Source organism: Oncorhynchus clarkii, unplaced genomic scaffold (assembly GCF_045791955.1).
Source record: "Oncorhynchus clarkii lewisi isolate Uvic-CL-2024 unplaced genomic scaffold, UVic_Ocla_1.0 unplaced_contig_5881_pilon_pilon, whole genome shotgun sequence".
Lineage (NCBI taxonomy): Eukaryota > Metazoa > Chordata > Actinopteri > Salmoniformes > Salmonidae > Oncorhynchus > Oncorhynchus clarkii.
Window position 1 is genome coordinate 12,149 of NW_027261015.1, and position 19,402 is coordinate 31,550.

General features: G+C 45.3%; 1 protein-coding gene across 2 annotated transcripts; it reads right to left on the reverse strand.

The window, feature by feature from the left end:
• Positions 1-307: 307 nt before the first annotated feature.
• Positions 308-17,599, reverse strand: LOC139403210 (FMR1-interacting protein NUFIP1-like). Of its 2 annotated transcripts, none has more exons than XM_071146923.1 (10): positions 17,231-17,599; positions 16,638-16,708; positions 15,811-15,915; positions 12,091-12,153; positions 10,248-10,324; positions 4,668-4,760; positions 4,310-4,497; positions 4,079-4,210; positions 3,646-3,887; positions 308-3,498 (listed from the first exon to the last, which is right to left on the reverse strand). In XM_071146923.1, exons 1-10 carry the CDS (start codon positions 17,439-17,441, stop codon positions 2,878-2,880), a joined length of 1,803 nt encoding a protein of 600 aa, XP_071003024.1. In that variant the 5' UTR covers positions 17,442-17,599; the 3' UTR covers positions 308-2,877. The 2 variants fall into 2 exon arrangements, with proteins under 2 accessions (XP_071003024.1, XP_071003025.1); XM_071146924.1 differs by having other exon boundaries at positions 1,476-3,498; positions 15,811-15,912; positions 17,231-17,579.
• Positions 17,600-19,402: the final 1,803 nt, after the last annotated feature.

The following is a 19,402-nucleotide window of genomic DNA, read 5'->3' on the forward strand; positions in this document are numbered from 1 at the left end:
TTTTTAAACTGCATTGTTGGTTAGGGGCTCGTAAGCATTTCACTACACCTGTTGTATCCGGCGCATGTGACTAATACAATTTGATTTGGATTTGACCATGTCCGTCCTAGCTCGTTCATCAACGTCTTAATCGATATTTCGGTTTGCCTCTTATCATCCCCTTATGCCATAGTTTGTACATATCGATTGTCATTAGAAACCACATTTGTTTAAGCAAGTCAGCCATATCAGCTATGTTTTTTGAAAGGCAGTAAATGAGGCTTGTTTGGTTCTAATTATTCAGAGTAAATAACTCACGGACACTAGAGAAGCTTAACCAAGTTTAATTCTTCCCCAAAGGGTCGTTACTGCTGTAATTCAGACAAAAACATGTTCTCACCGTCACAAGTATATATATACCCCACTTTGGACACTCCTCATTCTCTCCAATCCTTACATCTTATGGTTCCACAGGATAAGGGAAACAGGATACTAAACCCTTATTACTCCCTTCAGGGGATCTGACCTGACCTCTTGACCTCAAACCTTCCTTTGCCTAATCCACAGATGTCCATCCACTTCCCTTATAGCAATCCTGTGATCTCCTCCCGTCCACCCAACACATTCCAAAGCCATCGGTCTTTCTACGGAGACCCATTACCTTCTGGCATAAACCCAGTCTCTTTTTATACACTATGCGTCTGATCTATTATGTCTTTAATATCTCAATGTTCAAAGTTTACCACGAATCCAACAGCATGAATGAACCGTTTCGCTGCCAGACAAGGCTCCGCTGATAGTCAGGTGTAGCAGTGGTAAGGTGTTGGGACAGATTGATGTAGTCCCTAACAGTTTGTGGCCCCCCCTTGTCAACACTGGCATGCATCTAAAAGCTGTCCCCCCCCCCCCCTATGCCCCACCAGGATTTACATGCTGGAGTTGGACGGTCGACCACTGAAAGCCCTGATGCCCTACACTTCAGTGAAGCCCAATAGATAGTGTGTTAAGCTTTGGTTGACATTTGAGAAAGAAAGAAATGGTAGTTATGCTGAGCTTATAAAAATGTCCCTCAATTTACCTCCAAATGACTTGAGGACCATCAACTGTCTGAGCTCCCCAGGAAGTATCCCATCCACCAGAACCAGTGAGTTCAGATCAGTCTGATTATCTGTGCTCGGAGTCAGAGGGGGACCAGCTTGAGGTAGGCTGTACCATCCCAGTGTTGAAAAGTAAATATCTCCCATTTATAACACTGCACTAATCCATCAAAATGTTCTCCCAGTAAAGTGTAACCTGTGTGTTTGCTTGTTGACGTCCGTCTCCTAACCTCTAACTCTGCTCTTGTTCTCCAGGACCTAGGGGGTTCAACCCAACACCCAGATCCATCCGATGTCCTCCGTTACCTGTTCTCCAGGACCTAGGGGCTCTGCCCAACACCCACCTGATGTCCTCCGTTACCTGTTCTCCAGGACCTAGTGGTTCTACCCAACACCCACCTGATGTCCTCCGTTACCTGTTCTCCAGGACCTAGTGGTTCTACCCAACACCCACCTGATGTCCTCCGTTACCAGGGTTAGGGGTTCAATTAATTGTTGTATCCTAGGACACACAATAGATATACATTTCAACCACAAAGGTGTACTAATGAGCTACGACAGATAGAACAAAAATAATCATCATAAAGGAGGACTGAAATTAGATTATTTCACTGTAGACCAGGGCCTGTTCAAATAACAACATGACAAGCCCGTGTATGACTCAAACTGATAAGCATGTGAATGGAGTGAAAATTATCTGACTTCGTGATCTGTGCTACGGACCAGCCCAGTACATCACTGGGGCCGAGCTCCCTGCCATCCAGAACCTCTATATCAGGTGGTGGTGAGGACAGCCCAGTACATCACTGGGGCCGAGCTCCCTGCCATCCAGAACCTCTATATCAGGTGGTGGTGAGGACAGCCCAGTACATCACTGGGGCCGAGCTCCCTGCCATCCAGAACCTCTATATCAGGTGGTGGTGAGGACAGCCCAGTACATCACGGGGGCCCAGCTCCCTGCCATCCATAACCTCTATATCAGGTGGTGGTGAGGACAGCCCAGTACATCACTGGGGCCGAACTCCCTCCATCCAGAACCGTTATAACCACCTAAGCCATAGACTTGTCTCTGCTTCCGCGGGGCAAGTGGTACCGTTGTATCAAGTCTGACACCAACAGGCTCCTGAACAGCTTCCATCCACATGCCATAAGACTGATACATAGCTTACATGCATTCGCTACACCCGCAATAACATCAGCTAAACACGAGCATGTGACAAATACATTTGATTCGAAAAAGGACAAAGATGGTCCAAGAACTATCGATTTCCTGGGTTATATTCCCACAGTAGAACAAGTCATTTATTTCCATGTTGAAAAAAGAAGAGTACAAATAAAATGCCAGAGGTAGTTGATGTTTAGATGAAAACATAAATGACTGTAGGGAAATAACTCGCCAACATCAGAGACAAGGTGAAAGGTCTAGGGGACTGCCTTGATTTAAGGGTTACAGGCTCTGCATGGCCAATCCGATATGGCCGTACAGCATTTACTGCGATACGGCCTCTACAGAAGTCAGGGCATTCATACTTCAGAGCTGTTGTGAAGGAAGGAATTTTGTGTTTATACAGGAAGTCCCGCCCCCAACTACAGTCATCCAATTATGTAAAAAACGGAGCTATACAGAGCTCTGCATGGTTACAACATTTGGAGGTGCACGGCAATGCGGAGCTTGAGTAAATAAATCTGCTTTTAGGGTGACAGTCTTGATTTAAGGGTTAGGGTGACAGTCTTGATTTAAGGGTTAGGGTGACAGTCTTGATTTAAGGGTGATAGTCTTGATTGAAGGGTCAGGGTGACTTCAGGGGTCTTGGGTCTCCCAGACTTCATCATCATAGTTGGGGATGGAGGTCTGGGAGTGGTCTTCAGGGTGACCATCTCCATAATTAGCATTCACAGCCAAGTCCATTGGGGTTTCATGGAGGGGATGTGACTGTGAGCTGGCTGGCCCACTCTGTGTGTTCTCCTCCATGCTCTGGTCTTCTCCCACTTGTTGGGCTACAGACTGCTCAGCCACAGTCCCCAGGACCTCAGGGTTAGAGTTCAGCTGAGTTATGACATCAGGGTTTGAGGCTGCACCTGGCATCTCCTCAGGATGAACATCTTCACCATTCAAAATGTCCACCTCTGAAGGTCCCTGACAGACTGGTGGTTTCTGGGTACCTTCTAGTGATGACCTCACCTGGTCACCTTTTTCATCTGGACCAACCACAGAGGTAGCTGGGAGTAGAGCCCTCAGATCATCTGCTCTCACTTCCTGTGTCAGGAGGTCAAGGTTAGGGTCATCTGAGATCACCGTTCTACCCCGAGTTCCCTCCTGGTCCTGAGTTTGACCCTCCAGTACAAAGAAGTTGTTTCGGACAATGTAGCGAACACACTGCAGGAGCACGTTCCTCTCATGGCGGATGTCTGGGGCCAGTAACTGTAAAGGTCAGGGGTCATAGAACAATTCAGCAGGTAGAAAAAAATGCTACCTACATTCACAATACAGACTTGAAAATGTTAAACTTTTATCTCAACCGATTTGTAAAATCAGTTGTGCCTTGATGCCTCTTTCCCGGTGTCTTACCATCTCAAGCAGAGTGGCGCGGCGCTGTTGGGGGGTGTCCATGTTGTTTCGTCCTCCTCTCGCACCTCTTCCTCTCCCCCGACTAGGTCTATGAGGACCAGACCCAGGCTGTGGTTCCTGGGGGGGCTCAGGGTAGAGTCTCTTAGCCCCAGATGAAGCACTGTTCTGGGGCTTGGCTGGCAGAGCCTTCAGCATTTCCTGGTTCTCCTTCAGCAGCTGACTGGTCCTCTGGATGGGCAGGACTGAGACACCACTAACTTTACATCTCAACGTGTTGAATAACGAAATATAATGAAAGTTAAAATATTGAAGCTAAAACCGTGGAATCATTGGCGACGTCTTCTGTTTGTTGCCTCCACACACACACACACACACACACAGAGAAAACAAGCCTCCATACGGGGAAAACAGACAGCTGACATTTAAAGCTCACCTTGTGGTTCCTGGTCACTGTCGCTCTCGGTCATGGAGCCGTAGCTGGCCATCAGAGATCCCAGCCCTGATGTCATTTGTTTAGGGGCCACAGTCACCCCACCTCCACTGACTGGCTCCTCTGTATCAGAGTCTGCAGGGGTCAGAGTCAACAGGGGTTGTGTATACAGGAACAGACATTAGGACCTTTAAAAAAACGTGTCTCTGGCAGGTTCCTGGATCACTGACTGACCTGGGTCGCTGTTGGCAAGAGCCCCCAGTGGGTCTCCCTCCCTGGGGTACTGAGTGAGGGTTTGAGGCCTCTCCATGGGGGGTTGAGTGGGGTGTGGTGGTCTCTCTGACTGACGAGGACCTGGTCTGGCCCATCTGCCCCTCTGGAACCTTCCACCACGCTGTCCACAACCTCTACCCCTCATCCTCCTGACAACAGAACACACAGCATGTTGTAGCATGGCCTTAATAGTTCAGCTAATATAGGTCCCAACTATTCCGTGGAGGAAACTTGTGCATCAGTACAATATCATCCTGTTGTATTTGTAACCTAACTTGTACCAACCAATAAAAACAAATGAAAATGTAGGAAGAAGTACCCAAACTGAGCGGTTTCCAGCACCGCTCCAGTCTCCTCCCTGGCATCCATCACCTTCCTCCTCTTCTCCACGTTCACCAGGGTCGGGTAGTTCCTGTACAGACAGAGACAAAGCTCTGATGTGTGCTTTCTGATAGTGTCACGTGACCTTGAAATTACTAAAAGGTGTCCCGCAAGGGTTGATTTTGGGACCCATCCTCTTTACTATTTATATGAATAATATATCTGCAAAAAACGAACATTAATCTATATGCTGATAACACTATTGGCCCTGCTGCTGACCAGGCTGTTAGAGCATCAGATTCGGTTACCTTGCAGAAAGCCCTTGTGGATTTGAAATTGGTCCTTCATGCGGCGGAAAAAACTAAATACATCCTGTTTTTTCTAATTTTCTCATTGAGATATTTCAGATGGTTTACACATTTATGTGATGGTCCTCTCATTGAGCAGGTTCCCAACCATAAATATTTGGGCTTTTGGATTAGCAAAAATATAAAAAATAAAAAAGACAGACAGATGAGCTGGTAAAGCTGAGATTCAAGGCTTTATAGAACTAGACCAGGCCTCTCCCTAAACAGAAAGCCGGCTGGACACTCAACGTTCCTGCAGCCCCTCATTATGGGACTTCCCATTTATCAGAATGCAGCAGCCATTACTCTAAAACTCTTGGCTGCAGTGTTCACATTTTTATTTTACCAGGTAAGTTGACTGAGAACACAAGTTTAATACTCATCAATGCATCACTTATCAGCTGGTCAGCTGAACCTCTAAAATTCCAGTAGTTTAGAAAGCCGATGAGGAATAGATTCACTCTGGTTTGTGAGTGTTTTGGTTGATTGTAATAATTTGTGTTATTGAAAAGTAGTGAATCTGAAACGGCTGTGTCTGTTTTACTGAATGATATTGAATTGTTTGTTCTCAGGTCACCATTGAGAATGATAACCTGATCTCCCCTGAAAAATAACCACTACAAAAATACCCTTAAAGCTAACAAAACACCTATACTGTATATGCTTCTATAGACAGCTACACAAACTGGAACAAAAACACCCTACTTTCGGAAAATATTCAGACCCCTTGAATTTTACCACGTGTTACGTTACAAAATTGATTTAAAAAAAAGAAGCAATCTACACAATACCCCTTGAAGGATAAAGCGAAAACAGGTGTTGCGATAAAAAATAAACAGAAATACCTAATTTACATAAGTATTCAGACCCTTTGCTCTGAGACTCAAAGTTGAGCTCAGGTGCATCCTGTTTCCATTGATCGTTGAGATGTTTCTACAACTTGGAGTCCATCTGTGGTAATTTCAATTGATTGGACATGATTTGGAAAGACACACACCTGTCTATATAAGGTCCCACAGTTGACAGTGCATGTCAGAGCAAAAACCAAGCCATGAGGTCAAAGGAATTGTCCGTATCTCTCCGAGACAGGGTTGTGTCGAGGCACAGATCTGGGGAATTGTACCCCCCAAAAAATTCTGCAACTTTGAAAGTCCCCAAGAACACAGTGCCTCCATCATTCTTAAATGGAAGAAGTTTGGAACCACCAAGTCTCTTCCAAGAGCTGGCCGCCCGGCCAAACTGAGCAGTCGGGGGAGAAGGGCCTTGGTCAGGGAGGTGACTAAAAACCAGATGGTCACTGACAGAGCTCCAGAGTTCCTCTGTGGAGATGGGAGAACCTTCCAGAAGGTAAACCATCTCTGCAGCACTCCACCAATCAGGCCTTTCTGGTAGAGTGGCCAGACGGAAGCCACTCCTCAGTAAAAGGCACATGACAGCCCGTTTGGGAGTTTTCCAAAAACCACCTAAAGACTCTCAGACCATGAGAAACAAGATTCTCTGGTCTGATGAAACCAAGATTGAACTCTTTGGTCTGAATGCCAAGCATCACATCACACCCTACGGTGAAGCATGGTGGTGGCAGCATCATGCTGTGGGGATGTTTTTTAGCGGCAGAGACCGGGAGACTAATCAGGATCGAGGGAAAGATGAACGGAGCAAAGTACAGATAGATCCTTGCTGAAAACCTGCTCCAGAACGCTCAGGACCTCAAATTGGGGCGAAGGTTCACCTTCCAACAAGACAACGACACTAAGCACACAGCCAAGACAACGCAGGAGTGGCTTTGGGACAAGTCTCTGAATGTCTACCCACAGTTGGTGTTGCCACCCCTGGGGTCATGGCAACACCTACTGTACATGACCCCAGGGTGGCAACACATACTGTACAGTCTAAGTGATATCAATGGGTCTTTCTCTATTCTGATTGTTTTATACTGGTCAAGAAATTCTGCACTAATTGGAGAATTTCCACAACGCCACGTAGGGCTGCATGATATGGGCAAACAATCTAGGCCTTATTTTTAACCAAATGTTGAAATTGCAATTTGACTTGTGATTTAGAGCATAACACTTGGGTGAACTGTTGGAATCATGGAAATAGAATGATTATTCAAATTTTATAGTTAGAATATAATAGTGGGCACGTCGAATACAGTGTTTGATATAACAAATGAAAATGCCAGGGAGGAGTTACTGTGACAGGGTAGGAACCAAAGTGTTGACAAGTGTTTCCTAGGAGACTCTATAATATTTGGCTACATTGAATGTTCTCTCTTACCTACTTCATGAAGCTTCGTGAATTCCTCTGATTTAGAAGTTACTGTTGCACAAAAAAACATGCAGATTTAGTTCTACACCATCACTGGTATTATCAGGCTGTATTTGCTCGTTACGTTTGCTTGGACTCAGTACATTTGTTAGCTAGGTAGCAATTAGCATTAGCTAATAGTGTAATTACAGAAGGCTAGTGGATTAATATTAAAAAGCAAAGTGGAAACAGCGTTGTTGTCATCAACATTGCCGCATGTCAAATTCTATTTTATTTGTCACATGCACCGAATACAACAGGTGTCGACCTTAGTGAAATGCTGACTTACAAGCCCTTAACCAACAGCTTTAAGAAAATAAATAACACTTATTTGTAAGTACAAAATAGATACGGAAATAGAAAATAAAAGGAACAAATAATGAAACAGCAGCAGTAAAATAACAAGCGAGGCTCTATAAGAGGTCGGACGATTATGATTTTTGGAGGACCACAAAAAGCTGATACCGATTGGAGGACCACAAAAAGCTGATACCGATTGGAGGACCACAAAAAGCCGATACCGATTAAAATCCGACGATTTTTGTTTATATATTTGTAATAATGACAATTACAACAATACTGAATGAACACTTATTTTAACTTAGTATAATACATAAATAAAACACAATTTAGTCTCAAATAAATAATGAAACATGTTCAATTTGGTTTAAATAATGAAAAAACAAAGTGTTGGAGAAGAAAGTAAAAGTGGTCTGTGCCATGTAAAAAAGCTAACGTTTAAGTTCCTTGCTCAGAACATGAGAACATATGAAAGCTGGTGGTTCCTTAAAACATGAGTCTTCAATATTCCCAGTTAAGAAGTTTTAGGTTGTAGTTTTTATAGGACTATTTCTCTCTATACCATTTGTATTTCATAGACCTTTGACTATTGGATGTTCTTATAGGCACTATAGTACTGCCAGCCTCGGGAGTTGATGGGCTTGAAGTCATAGATATTCGTCGCCAGACCCACTGGCTCCAGGTCATCTACAAGTGCATGCTAGGTAAAGCTCCGCCTTATCTCAGTTCACTGGTCACGATGGCAACACCCACCCGTAACACGCGCTCCAGCAGGTGTATCTCACTAATCGTCCCTAAAGCCAACACCTCATTTGGCCGCCTTTCGTTCCAGTTCTCTGCTGCCTGTGTCTGGAACGAATTGCAAAAATCGCTGAAGTTGGAGACTTTTATCTCCCTCACCAACTTCAAACATCTGCTATCTGAGCAGCTAACCAATCGCTGCAGCTGTACATAGTCTATCGGTAAATAGCCCACCCAATTTTACCTACCTCATCCCCATACTGTTTTTATTTATTTACTTTTCTGCTCTTTTGCACACCAATATCTCTACCTGTACATGACCATCTGATCATTTATCACTCCAGTGTTAATCTGCAAAATTTTAATTATTCGCCTACCTCATGCCGTTTGCACACAATGTATATAGATAGACTCTCCTTTTTTCTACTGTATTATTGACTTGTTAATTGTTTACTCCATGTGTAACTCTGTGTTGTCTGTTCACACTGCTTTGCTTTATCTTGGCCAGGTCGCAGTTGCAAATGAGAACTTGTTCTCAACTAGCCTACCTGGTTAAATAAAGGTGTTCTCAACTGGCCTACCTGGTTAAATAAAGGTGTTCTCAACTAGCCTACCTGGTTAAATAAAGGTGTTCTCAACTGGCCTACCTGGTTAAATAAAGGTGTTCTCAACTGGCCTACCTGGTTAAAAAAAAAATAATAATAAACAGCGCTGTACTTCAAGCACAGCGAAGAGCTGCTGGCAAACGGAGGAAAGTGTGGTTTGAATGAATGCTTACGAGCCTGTTGCTGCCTACCACCGCTCAGTCAGACTGCTCTATCAAATAATAGACTTAATTATAATGTAATAAACACAGAACTATATGAGCCTTAAGTCATTAATATGGTCGAATACGGAAACTAGAATTTCGAAAACTAAACGTTTATTATTTCAATGAAATACGGAACCGTTCTGTATTTTATCAGACGGGTGGCAACCCTAAGTCTAGATATTGCTGTTACATTGCACAACCTTCAATGTTATGTCATAATTATGTACAATTCTGGCAAATGAATTAGGGTCTTTGTTAGGAAGAAACGGTTTCCACACAGTTGGCAACGAGCCAGGCGGCCCAAACTGCTGCATATACCCCGACTCTGCTTACACTGAACGCAAGAGAAGTGACACAGTTTCAGGCACCGCATTGATTATGTGCAATGCAAGACAAGCTAGTTAAAATAGTAATATCATCAACCATGTGTAGTTAACTAGTGATTATGATAAGATTCTAAAAAAACAAATCAAAGATAAGTTTAATGCTAGCTAGCAACTGCCCATGGCTCCTTGCCCTCACGTAACAGATGGTCAGCCTGCAGCGCAGTTTCCTCGTGGATTGCAATATAATCGGCATCCAAAAATGCAGATTACCGATTGTTATGAAAGCTTGAAATCGGCCCTAATTAAATCGGTCAACCTCTTATCTATACAGGGGGTACCGGTACAGAGTCAATGTGGAGGCGATATACAGGGGGTACCGGTACAGAGTCAATGTGGAGGCTATATACAGGGGGTACCGGTACAGAGTCAATGTGGAGGCTATATACAGGGGATACAGAGTCAATGTGGAGGCTATATACAGGGGGTACAGAGTCAATGTGGAGGCTATATACAGGGGGTACCGGTCCACATGGATGGTAAAATAGACATCTTACTACTGCCAGAATCTACCCAAATTTGGCAGGTGTTAATATTAGGCCCCGATACTGGTGGTAACAGCACATTGTTCATATGGACCACAGAATCAGATCTAATCCAGAAGTAGTCATTTCAAGAGAAATTGAGCAAACAAAAGCATTGCTGATGAGTGACTGGATGTATGTTTAAAAACATACTACAGTACTGACCTGCGCCTCTCCTCTCTCCATTTAGAAATCTCGTCTGGAGTGTCCAGCTTGATTCTCTTTGCCCCTGGGGCATGGTTCTATAGGAGACGGTACAGGAGGAGGTTACACACACGGTTCTATAGGAGATGGTACAGGAGGAGGTTACACACACGGTTCTATAGGAGACGGTACAGGAGGAGGTTACACACACGGTTCTATAGGAGACGGTACAGGAGGAGGAGGTTAAACACGCGGTTCCAGACAGGAGGAGGAGGAGGTTAAACACGCAGTTCCAGACAGGAGGAGGAGGAGGTTAAACACGCGGTTCCAGACAGGAGGAGGAGGTTAAACACGCGGTTCCAGACAGGAGGAGGTGGTTAAACACGCGGTTCCAGACAGGAGGAGGAGGAGGAGGTTAAACACGCGGTTCCAGACAGGAGGAGGAGGTTAAACACGCGGTTCCAGACAGGAGGAGGAGGTTAAACACGCGGTTCCAGACAGGAGGAGGAGGTTAAACACGCGGTTCCAGACAGGAGGAGGAGGTTAAACACGCGGTTCCAGACGGGAGGAGGTTAAACGCGCGGTTCCAGACGGGAGGAGGTTAAACACGCGGTTCCAGACAGGAGGAGGTTAAACACGCGGTTCCAGACAGGAGGTGGTTAAACACGCGGTTCCAGACAGGAGGAGGAGGTTAAACACGCGGTTCCAGACAGGAGGAGGAGGTTAAACACGCGGTTCCAGACAGGAGGAGGAGGTTAAACACGCGGTTCCAGACAGGAGGAGGAGGTTAAACACGCGGTTCCAGACAGGAGGAGGAGGTTAAACACGCGGTTCCAGACAGGAGGAGGTGGTTAATTACGCGGTTCCAGACAGGAGGAGGAGGTTAATTACGCGGTTCCAGACAGGAGGAGGAGGTTAAACACGCGGTTCCAGACAGGAGGAGGAGGAGGTTAAACACACGGTTCCAGACAGGAGGAGGAGGAGGTTAAACACGCGGTTCCAGACAGGAGGAGGAGGTTAAACACGCGGTTCCAGACAGGAGGAGGAGGAGGAGGTTAAACACGCGGTTCCAGACAGGAGGAGGAGGAGGAGGTTAAACACGCGGTTCCAGACAGGAGGAGGAGGAGGAGGTTAAACACGCGGTTCCAGACAGGAGGAGGAGGAGGAGGTTAAACACGCGGTTCCAGACAGGAGGAGGAGGTTAAACACGCGGTTCCAGACAGGAGGAGGAGGAGGAGGAGGTTAAACACGTGGTTCCAGACAGGAGGAGGAGGAGGAGGTTAAACACGCGGTTCCAGACAGGAGGAGGAGGTTAAACACGTGGTTCCAGACAGGAGGAGGAGGTTAAACACGTGGTTCCAGACAGGAGGAGGAGGTTAAACACGCGGTTCCAGACAGGAGGAGGTTAAACACGTGGTTCCAGACAGGAGGAGTTAGGGTATTGCTATTCATGTATAGAAGCAACACTCTTGCTGAGTTGTGGCTGCTTTGTGTGATGTGTTGTCTCTACCTTCTTGACATTTGTGCTGTTGACTGTGCCCAATAATGTTTGTACCATGTTGTGTTGCTACCATGTTGTGTTGCTGCCTTGATATGTTGTCGTCTTAGGTCTCACTTTATGTATTGTTGTCTCTCTTGTTGTGATGTGTGTTTTGTCCTATATTTATATTGTATTGATTTTTAATCCCAGGCCCCAGTCCCCGCAGGAGGCCTTTTGCTAGGCCGTCATGGGAAATAAGAATTTGTTCTTAACCCGACTTGCCTAGTTAAATAAAATAAAATGAATATACAGGAAGAGGTTAATGCTTGGTTCTATATAGATGAGGGGTTGATGGGTAATAGCTGAGGCTGGCGGTCTACTTACATTTTTCCAGTGAATGTTGACCAGCTTCTCATGAGCAGTGAAGCTGCAGTCTTCAACTGAGCACTATAAAACAGAAGTCTCTTTTACTGAAGGTTGACTAACACAATGCTTTGCCTGTTTTACTGAAGATTGACTAACACAATGCTTTGCCTGTTTTACTGAAGGTTGACTAACACAATGCTTTGCCTGTTTTACTGAATGTTGACTAACACAATGCTTTGCCTGTTTTACTGAAGGTTGACTAACACAATGCTTTGCCTGTTTTACTAAAGGTTGACTAACACAATGCTTTGCCTGTTTTACTGAAGGTTGACTAACACAATGCTTTGCCTGTTTTACTGAAGGTAGACCAACAACGGAACTGCTTTCTCTGGAACAGGCCCAGATCCCTGTGATTTGTGTGAAGAGGAGGCGGAGAAAAGGGGTCGGACAGCCTTCTGAAAATGCATAGGCGATCGAATAAACCCCCACTTCCTTCCATTCTGCCAGCAAACTTGAAATCTTTGGACAATAAAATCGGCGAGTTACGCAAAAAATTAAACTACCAAAAGGACATTTAAAACTGTTATATGTTATGTTTCACAGAGACTTGGCTGAACGATGACACTATCAACATACAGCTGGCTGGTTATACGATGCACCGGCAGGATAGAACAGAGGCGTGGCTGGTTATACGATGCACCGGCAGGACAGAACAGAGGCGTGGCTGGTTATACGATGCACCGGCAGGATAGAACAGAGGCGTGGCTGGTTATACGATGCACCGGCAGGACAGAACAGAGGCGTGGCTGGTTATACGATGCACCGGCAGGACAGAACAGAGGCGTGGCTGGTTATACGATGCACCGGCAGGATAGAACAGAGGCGTGGCTGGTTATACGATGCACCGGCAGGATAGAACAGAGGCGTGGCTGGTTATACGATGCACCAGCAGGATAGAACAGAGGCGTGGCTGGTTATACGATGCACCGGCAGGACAGAACAGAGGCTGGTTATACGATGCACCGGCAGGATAAAACAGAGGCGTGGCTGGTTATACGATGCACCGGCAGGATAGAACAGAGGCGTGGCTGGTTACACGATGCACCGGCAGGACAGAACAGAGGCGTGGCTGGTTACACGATGCACCGGCAGGATAGAACAGAGGCGTGGCTGGTTATACGATGCACCGGCAGGATAGAACAGAGGCGTGGCTGGTTATACGATGCACCGGCAGGATAGAACAGAGGCGTGGCTGGTTACACGATGCACCGGCAGGGAACTGGAATAAATAAATACACATTAAAAACTCCGGACCACCTGTACTCCACACACAGAGACACATACAGCTCTCCCTCGCCCTCCATTTGGCAAATCTGACCATAATTCTATTCTCCTGATTCTTGCTCAAATTAAAACAGTAAGCACCAGTAACTAGATCAATAAAATAAAAAGTGGTCAGATGACGCAGATGTTAAACTGCAGGACTGTTTTGCTACCAGACTCGAATATGTTCCGGGATTCCTCCGATGGAATTGAGGAGTACACCACATCAGTCATTGGCTTCATCAACATGTGCATTGATGTCGATGTCCCCACAGTGACCGTATGTACATACCCCAACCAGAAGCCATGGATTACAGGCAACATCCGCACTGAGCTAAAGTCTAGAGCTAACACTTTCAAAGGAGCAGGACTCTAACCCGGAAGCTTATAAGAAATTTCGCTATGCCCTCCGACGAACCATCAAAACAGGCAAATCTTCAATACAGGACTAAGATCAAATCATACTACACTGGCTCTGACACTCGTCAGATGTGGCAGAGCTTGCAAACCATTACAGACTACAAAAGGGAAGCACAGCCGAGACCTGCCCAGTGACATGAGCTAAACTAGTTCTATGCTCGCTTCGAGGCAAATAAGACCGAAACATGCATGAGAACACCAGCTGTTCTGGAAGACTGATCACGCTCTCCGCAGCCGATGTGAGTAAGACCTTAAAACAGGTCAACATTCACAAGGCCGCAGGGCCAGACGGATTACCAGGATGTGTGCTGCGAGCATGCGCTGGCCAACTGGCAAGTGTCTTCACAGACATTTTCAAGCTCTCCCTGTCCGAGTCTGTAATACCAACATGTTTCAAGCAGACCACCATAGACCCTGTGCCCAAGAACACTAAGGTAACCTCCTAAATGACTACCGACCCGTAGCAGTCACGTCTGTAGCCATGAAATGCTTTGAAAGGCTGGTCATGGATCACATCAACACCATTATCCCAGAAACCCTAGACCCACTCCAATTTGCATACCACCCCAACAGATCCACAAATTATGCAATCTCTTTTGCACTCCACGCTACCCTTTCCCACCTGGACTAGAGGAACACCTATGTGAGAATGCTATTCATTGACTACAGCTCAGCATTCAACACCATAGTGCCCTCAAAGCTCATCACTAAACTAAGGACCCTGGGACTAAACACCTCCCTCTGCAACTGGATCCTGGACTTCCTGACGGGCCGCAAAAGGTGGCGAGGGTAGGTAACAACACATCTGCCACGCTGACCCTCAACACAGGGGACCCTAAGGGGTGCGTGCTCGGCCCCCTCCTGTACTCTCTGTTCCCTCGTGACTGCACGGCCAGGCACGACTCCAACACCATCATTACATTTGCAGATGACACAACAGCGGGATGCCGGATCACCGACAATTACGAGACAGCCTATAGGGAGGTCAGAGACCTGGCCGTGTGGTGCCAGGACAACAACGTCTCTCTCAACATGATCAAGACAACTGAGATCATTGTGGACTACAGGAAAAAGAGGACCGAGCACACCCCCGTTCTCATCGATGGGGCTGCAGTGGAACAGGTTGAGAACTTCAAGTTCCTTGGTGTCCACATCACCAACAAAATAACATGGTTCAAGCACACCAAGACAGTCATGAAGAGGGCACGACAAAACCTATTCCCCATCAGGAGACAAAGGATTTGGCATTGGTCCTTAGATCCTCAAAAGGTTCTTCAGCTGCACCATCGAGAGCATCCTGACTGGCTGAATCACTGCCTGGTATGGCAACTGCTCGGCCTCCGACCGCAACGCACTACAGAGGGTTGTGAGTACGGCTCAGTACATCACCGAGGCCAAGCTCCCTGCCACCCAGGACCTCTATACCAGGCGGTGTCAGAGGAAGGCCCTACAAATTGTCAAAGACTCCAGTCACCCTAGTCATAGCCTGTTCTCTCTGATACCGCACGGCCAGCGGTACCAGAGCACCAAGTCTAGGTCCAAGAGGTTTCTAAACTGCTTCTACCCCCAAGCCATAAGACTCCTGAACACCTAATCAAATGGCTACCCAGACAACTGCTACTCTGTTATCATCTATGCATAGTCACTTTAATAACTTTACCTACACATTACCTCAACTAACCGGTGCCCCCGCACATTGACTGTACCGGTACCCCCCTGTATATAGTCTCACTATTGTTATTTTACTGCTGCTCTTTAATTACTTGTTACTTATATTTCTTATTTGTATATTATTTTTTTTAACTGCATTGTTGGTTAGGGGCTCTTAAGTAAGCATTTCACTGTAAGGTATTGTAAAGTACTGTTGTATTAGGCTCATGTGACTAATAGAATTTGATTTGAAGCTTGGAACCCTGATGACCTAGTATGATGTCATTACATTCGGTTCATCACCTCATGTCAAATCAGAATAATTTGATCATGAGAATCAGTTACCTTGACATGTTCAGAGACATGTTGGTCATACTTGTCTTGGTTTTTGAATCCTCGGTCACACGGGTCACAGAAATGTGAAAACTCTGGTTCTTTTTTATTTTTCTGCTGGAAAGAAAACAAAACATTTGAACCCATTAAAGTCAAATCAGTCAGTCACCCTATTGGAGTGTTACACTGTCTAAGACGGGGATGGCCAACTGATGGGGGACACAAACAAACAAATCATCATGAGGGGCCACAGTGTGTCTGTGTACCACCATCCATGAAGGGGAGGAGATGGGTTAAAGGAGGATTTTTAAGCCTTGAGACATGGATTGTGTATGTGTGCTTTTCAGAGGGTGAACGGGCAAGACAAAATAGTCAGTGCCAGGCGCACAGGTTGGCACAGGTTCCTGTGTATTTAAAGAACTGTCCACCACCCAACTTGACATCTATGGGTAGCATTGGAGTCAACATGGGTCAGCATCCCTGTGGAACGCTTTTGACCAACTGAGGCTGTTCTGAGGGGGGAGGGGGGGTAGGGGGTTGCAACTCAATATTAGAGAAGAGTTCTTCATGTTTTATACACTCGGTGTACTTTGTATCCCTCATTTACTCAAGTGTTATCATTATTTTTGCAGTTACCTGTGTTAATGGCTTGTTTATTGTTTATTCCATGTGTAACTCTGTGTTGTTGTTGGTGTCACACTGCTTTGCGTTATCTTGGCCAGGTCTTAGTTGCAAATGAGAACTTGTTCTCAACTGGCCTAGCTGGTTAAATAAAGGTGCAATAAAATAAAACATATATATCAGAGACCTGGCTTTTGGTTTGATGGTGGATTTACTACCTTTTTCCCATGGTTGTTGGGACGACCATAGTCCTGCCTTCCGCCTCCGTGTCCACGATGGAAGTTCTGGCCTGTGGGTCAAAGGTCAAAACAACAATATTATGACTTGCCGACCTACTGCTGGGTACAGTTCAGTCATCACCAATCTGACACTTCTGTTCTGTTAATAATGATGCAGGATCTCCTCTGCCCAGATACTGGTTCAACCCAGACGTGAACCAGCATCTCCTCTGACCAGATACTGGTTCAACCCAGACGTGAACCAGCATCTCCTCTGCCCAGATACTGGTTCAACACAGACGTGAACCAGCATCCCCTCTGCCCAGATACTGGTTCAACCCAGACGTGAACCAGCATCCCCTCTGCCCAAATGATAGATGTACATTACACGGGGCCAAGCTTGGTCAGCCCTACTGACCTACCCCACTAAATGGCGTCATGAGGGTTTACTTCAACAGACCTGATTGGTATAGGTCATAGTAGTCCACCAGGGGCTCTCAGCCAGGCACGTGTCAACCTAGGGACCGTGCAAAGAAGCCTCTTTACCAGGCCGCTGCTAGAACCATAACTCTCCTAGTTAGTATAATACTCACCATATGAGCCTCTGGGTCGACCTGGTCCGGGGCCGCAGTTCCAGTGTTCTCCCTGGCCGTTGTATCTCCACGGCTCGGACGGTGGCTCGTACCAGTTCCACATACCGGGCTGGAAGTTGCTCGGAGGTGGAAGGAACGTTGGCGGACTCACCATCGAACCCGGAGGAGGAGAGACAAAGTTCGGCGGAGGGTAGCTTCCAAAATCATTCATGATGTAGGTGGCGCCTCTTCTTCAATGTTTTGTGGATTAAATTCGTTTGTATAAATGTTTGTCCAGCTACGACCGCGGAGGTATAATAAGAACCGCTACAACACATGTGTGTTTCTGCTCCCGTTGCCGCGTTCACGTGATAGTCGTAACAAGGAAACACTGAAATTTCCGAATATGCAAGTATTGGTTGTACTTATGTACACGTGCCGCTTTCAACCAGTCAGCAAGTCGGACATTTCTGAGTTTCCTAGTTCCGACTGGCATATGAACGCCACAAGTTTACATCTGCAAAGCGTGTTCACCAGACTGAACGTCATATCCGCTCGTTTACAAAAACCAAAAACAATTCAATAATATCATTATTTGAAGTAACAACGATTTAGGCATAATGAAAATGTACCATAACTCGTGTAGTTTATGAAAACTAACTCATGTAGAATTATATCTGCCCTATGTACATAGTGATTGTACACTGGTCTCTTTAATAAGATTTACATACCGTTTTACCCACTTTTTATTTTATTTCGCCTTTATTTAACCAGGTAGGCTAGTTGAGAACACCTTTATTTAACCAGGTAGGCCAGTTGAGAACACCTTTATTTAACCAGGTAGGCTAGTTGAGAACACCTTTATTTAACCAGGTAGGCTAGTTGAGAACACCTTTATTTAACCAGGTAGGCTAGTTGAGAACACCTTTATTTAACCAGGTAGGCTAGTTGAGAACACCTTTATTTAACCAGGTAGGCTAGTTGAGAACACCTTTATTTAACCAGGTAGGCTAGTTGAGAACACCTTTATTTAACCAGGTAGGCTAGTTGAGAACACCTTTATTTAACCAGGTAGGCTAGTTGAGAACACCTTTATTTAACCAGGTAGGCTAGTTGAGAACACCTTTATTTAACCAGGTAGGCTAGTTGAGAACACCTTTATTTAACCAGGTAGGCTAGTTGAGAACACCTTTATTTAACCAGGTAGGCTAGTTGAGAACAAGTTCTCATTTGCAACTGCGACCTGGCCAAGATAAAGCATAGCAGTGTGAACAGACAACACAGAGTTACACATGGAGTAAACAATAAACAAGTCAATAACATAGTAGAAAAAAAAGAATCTTTATACATTGTGTGCAAAAGGTATGAGGAGGTAGGCAATAAATAGGCCATAGGAGTGAATAATTACAATTTAGCAGATTGTAATTATGGAGTATTAAATTAACACTGGAGTATTAAATGATCAGATGAACATGTGCAGGTAGAGATACTGGTGTGCAAAAGAGCAGAAATGTAAATCAAATAAAAACAGTATGGGGATGAGGTAGGTAGATTGGGTGGGCTATTTACCGATAGACTATGTACAGCTGCAGCGATCTGTTAGCTGCTCAGATAGCAGATGTTTAAAGTTGGTGAGGGAGATAAAAGTCTCCAACTTCAGAGATTTTTGCAATTCGTTCCAGTCGCAGGCAGCAGAGAACTGGAAGGAAAGGCGAGGTTGGAGTAGCCAGGAGGAAGGCATGGCCAGCCGTTGAGAAGTTTCATATGTAAATACTGTATTCTAGTCCTGGTTCATCCCATAGAGCCCCACTGTAGAGGTGTCATTACACCCATAAAACCTAACGGTCAAAGAGGGAAATGGTTCCAATGGGTTTTCCACCATTCATTTTTCCCATTGGGGATTTTAGAAACACTTAAAATAAGGGCTGTGTTTCTTGGACAAGGTGATTTTTATCAATATATTAGTCTCAATTTACTCTCAGATTCGAAAATACTAATTATCATCAAAACAGACATAATGCAAAACTGCCAATGCCTGGAAGCTCCTGCATGGCATCTCTCGCTGACAACTTGGCTAACAGGTATTGTGTCAATTTAAAATTGTACAAGACAGTTCACAGAATGGTCCATTTAAAAAATGTGGCCAATTTATTATTTACTACGTTTAGCTAACATTATATAGTTAATCCAGAG

Excerpts from the sequence above, each read along its gene's own strand:
- LOC139403210 (XM_071146923.1), bottom strand. The coding sequence starts at position 17,441 with ATGAATGATTTTGGAAGCTACCCTCCGCCGAACTTTGTCTCTCCTCCT. Across the intron at positions 4,498-4,667 it reads CTGGAAACCGCTCAGTTTGG|GAGGATGAGGGGTAGAGGTT; the intron begins GTACTTCTTCCT and ends TTCTGTTGTCAG. Across the intron at positions 3,888-4,078 it reads CAGTGACCAGGAACCACAAG|TCCTGCCCATCCAGAGGACC; the intron begins GTGAGCTTTAAA and ends GTGGTGTCTCAG.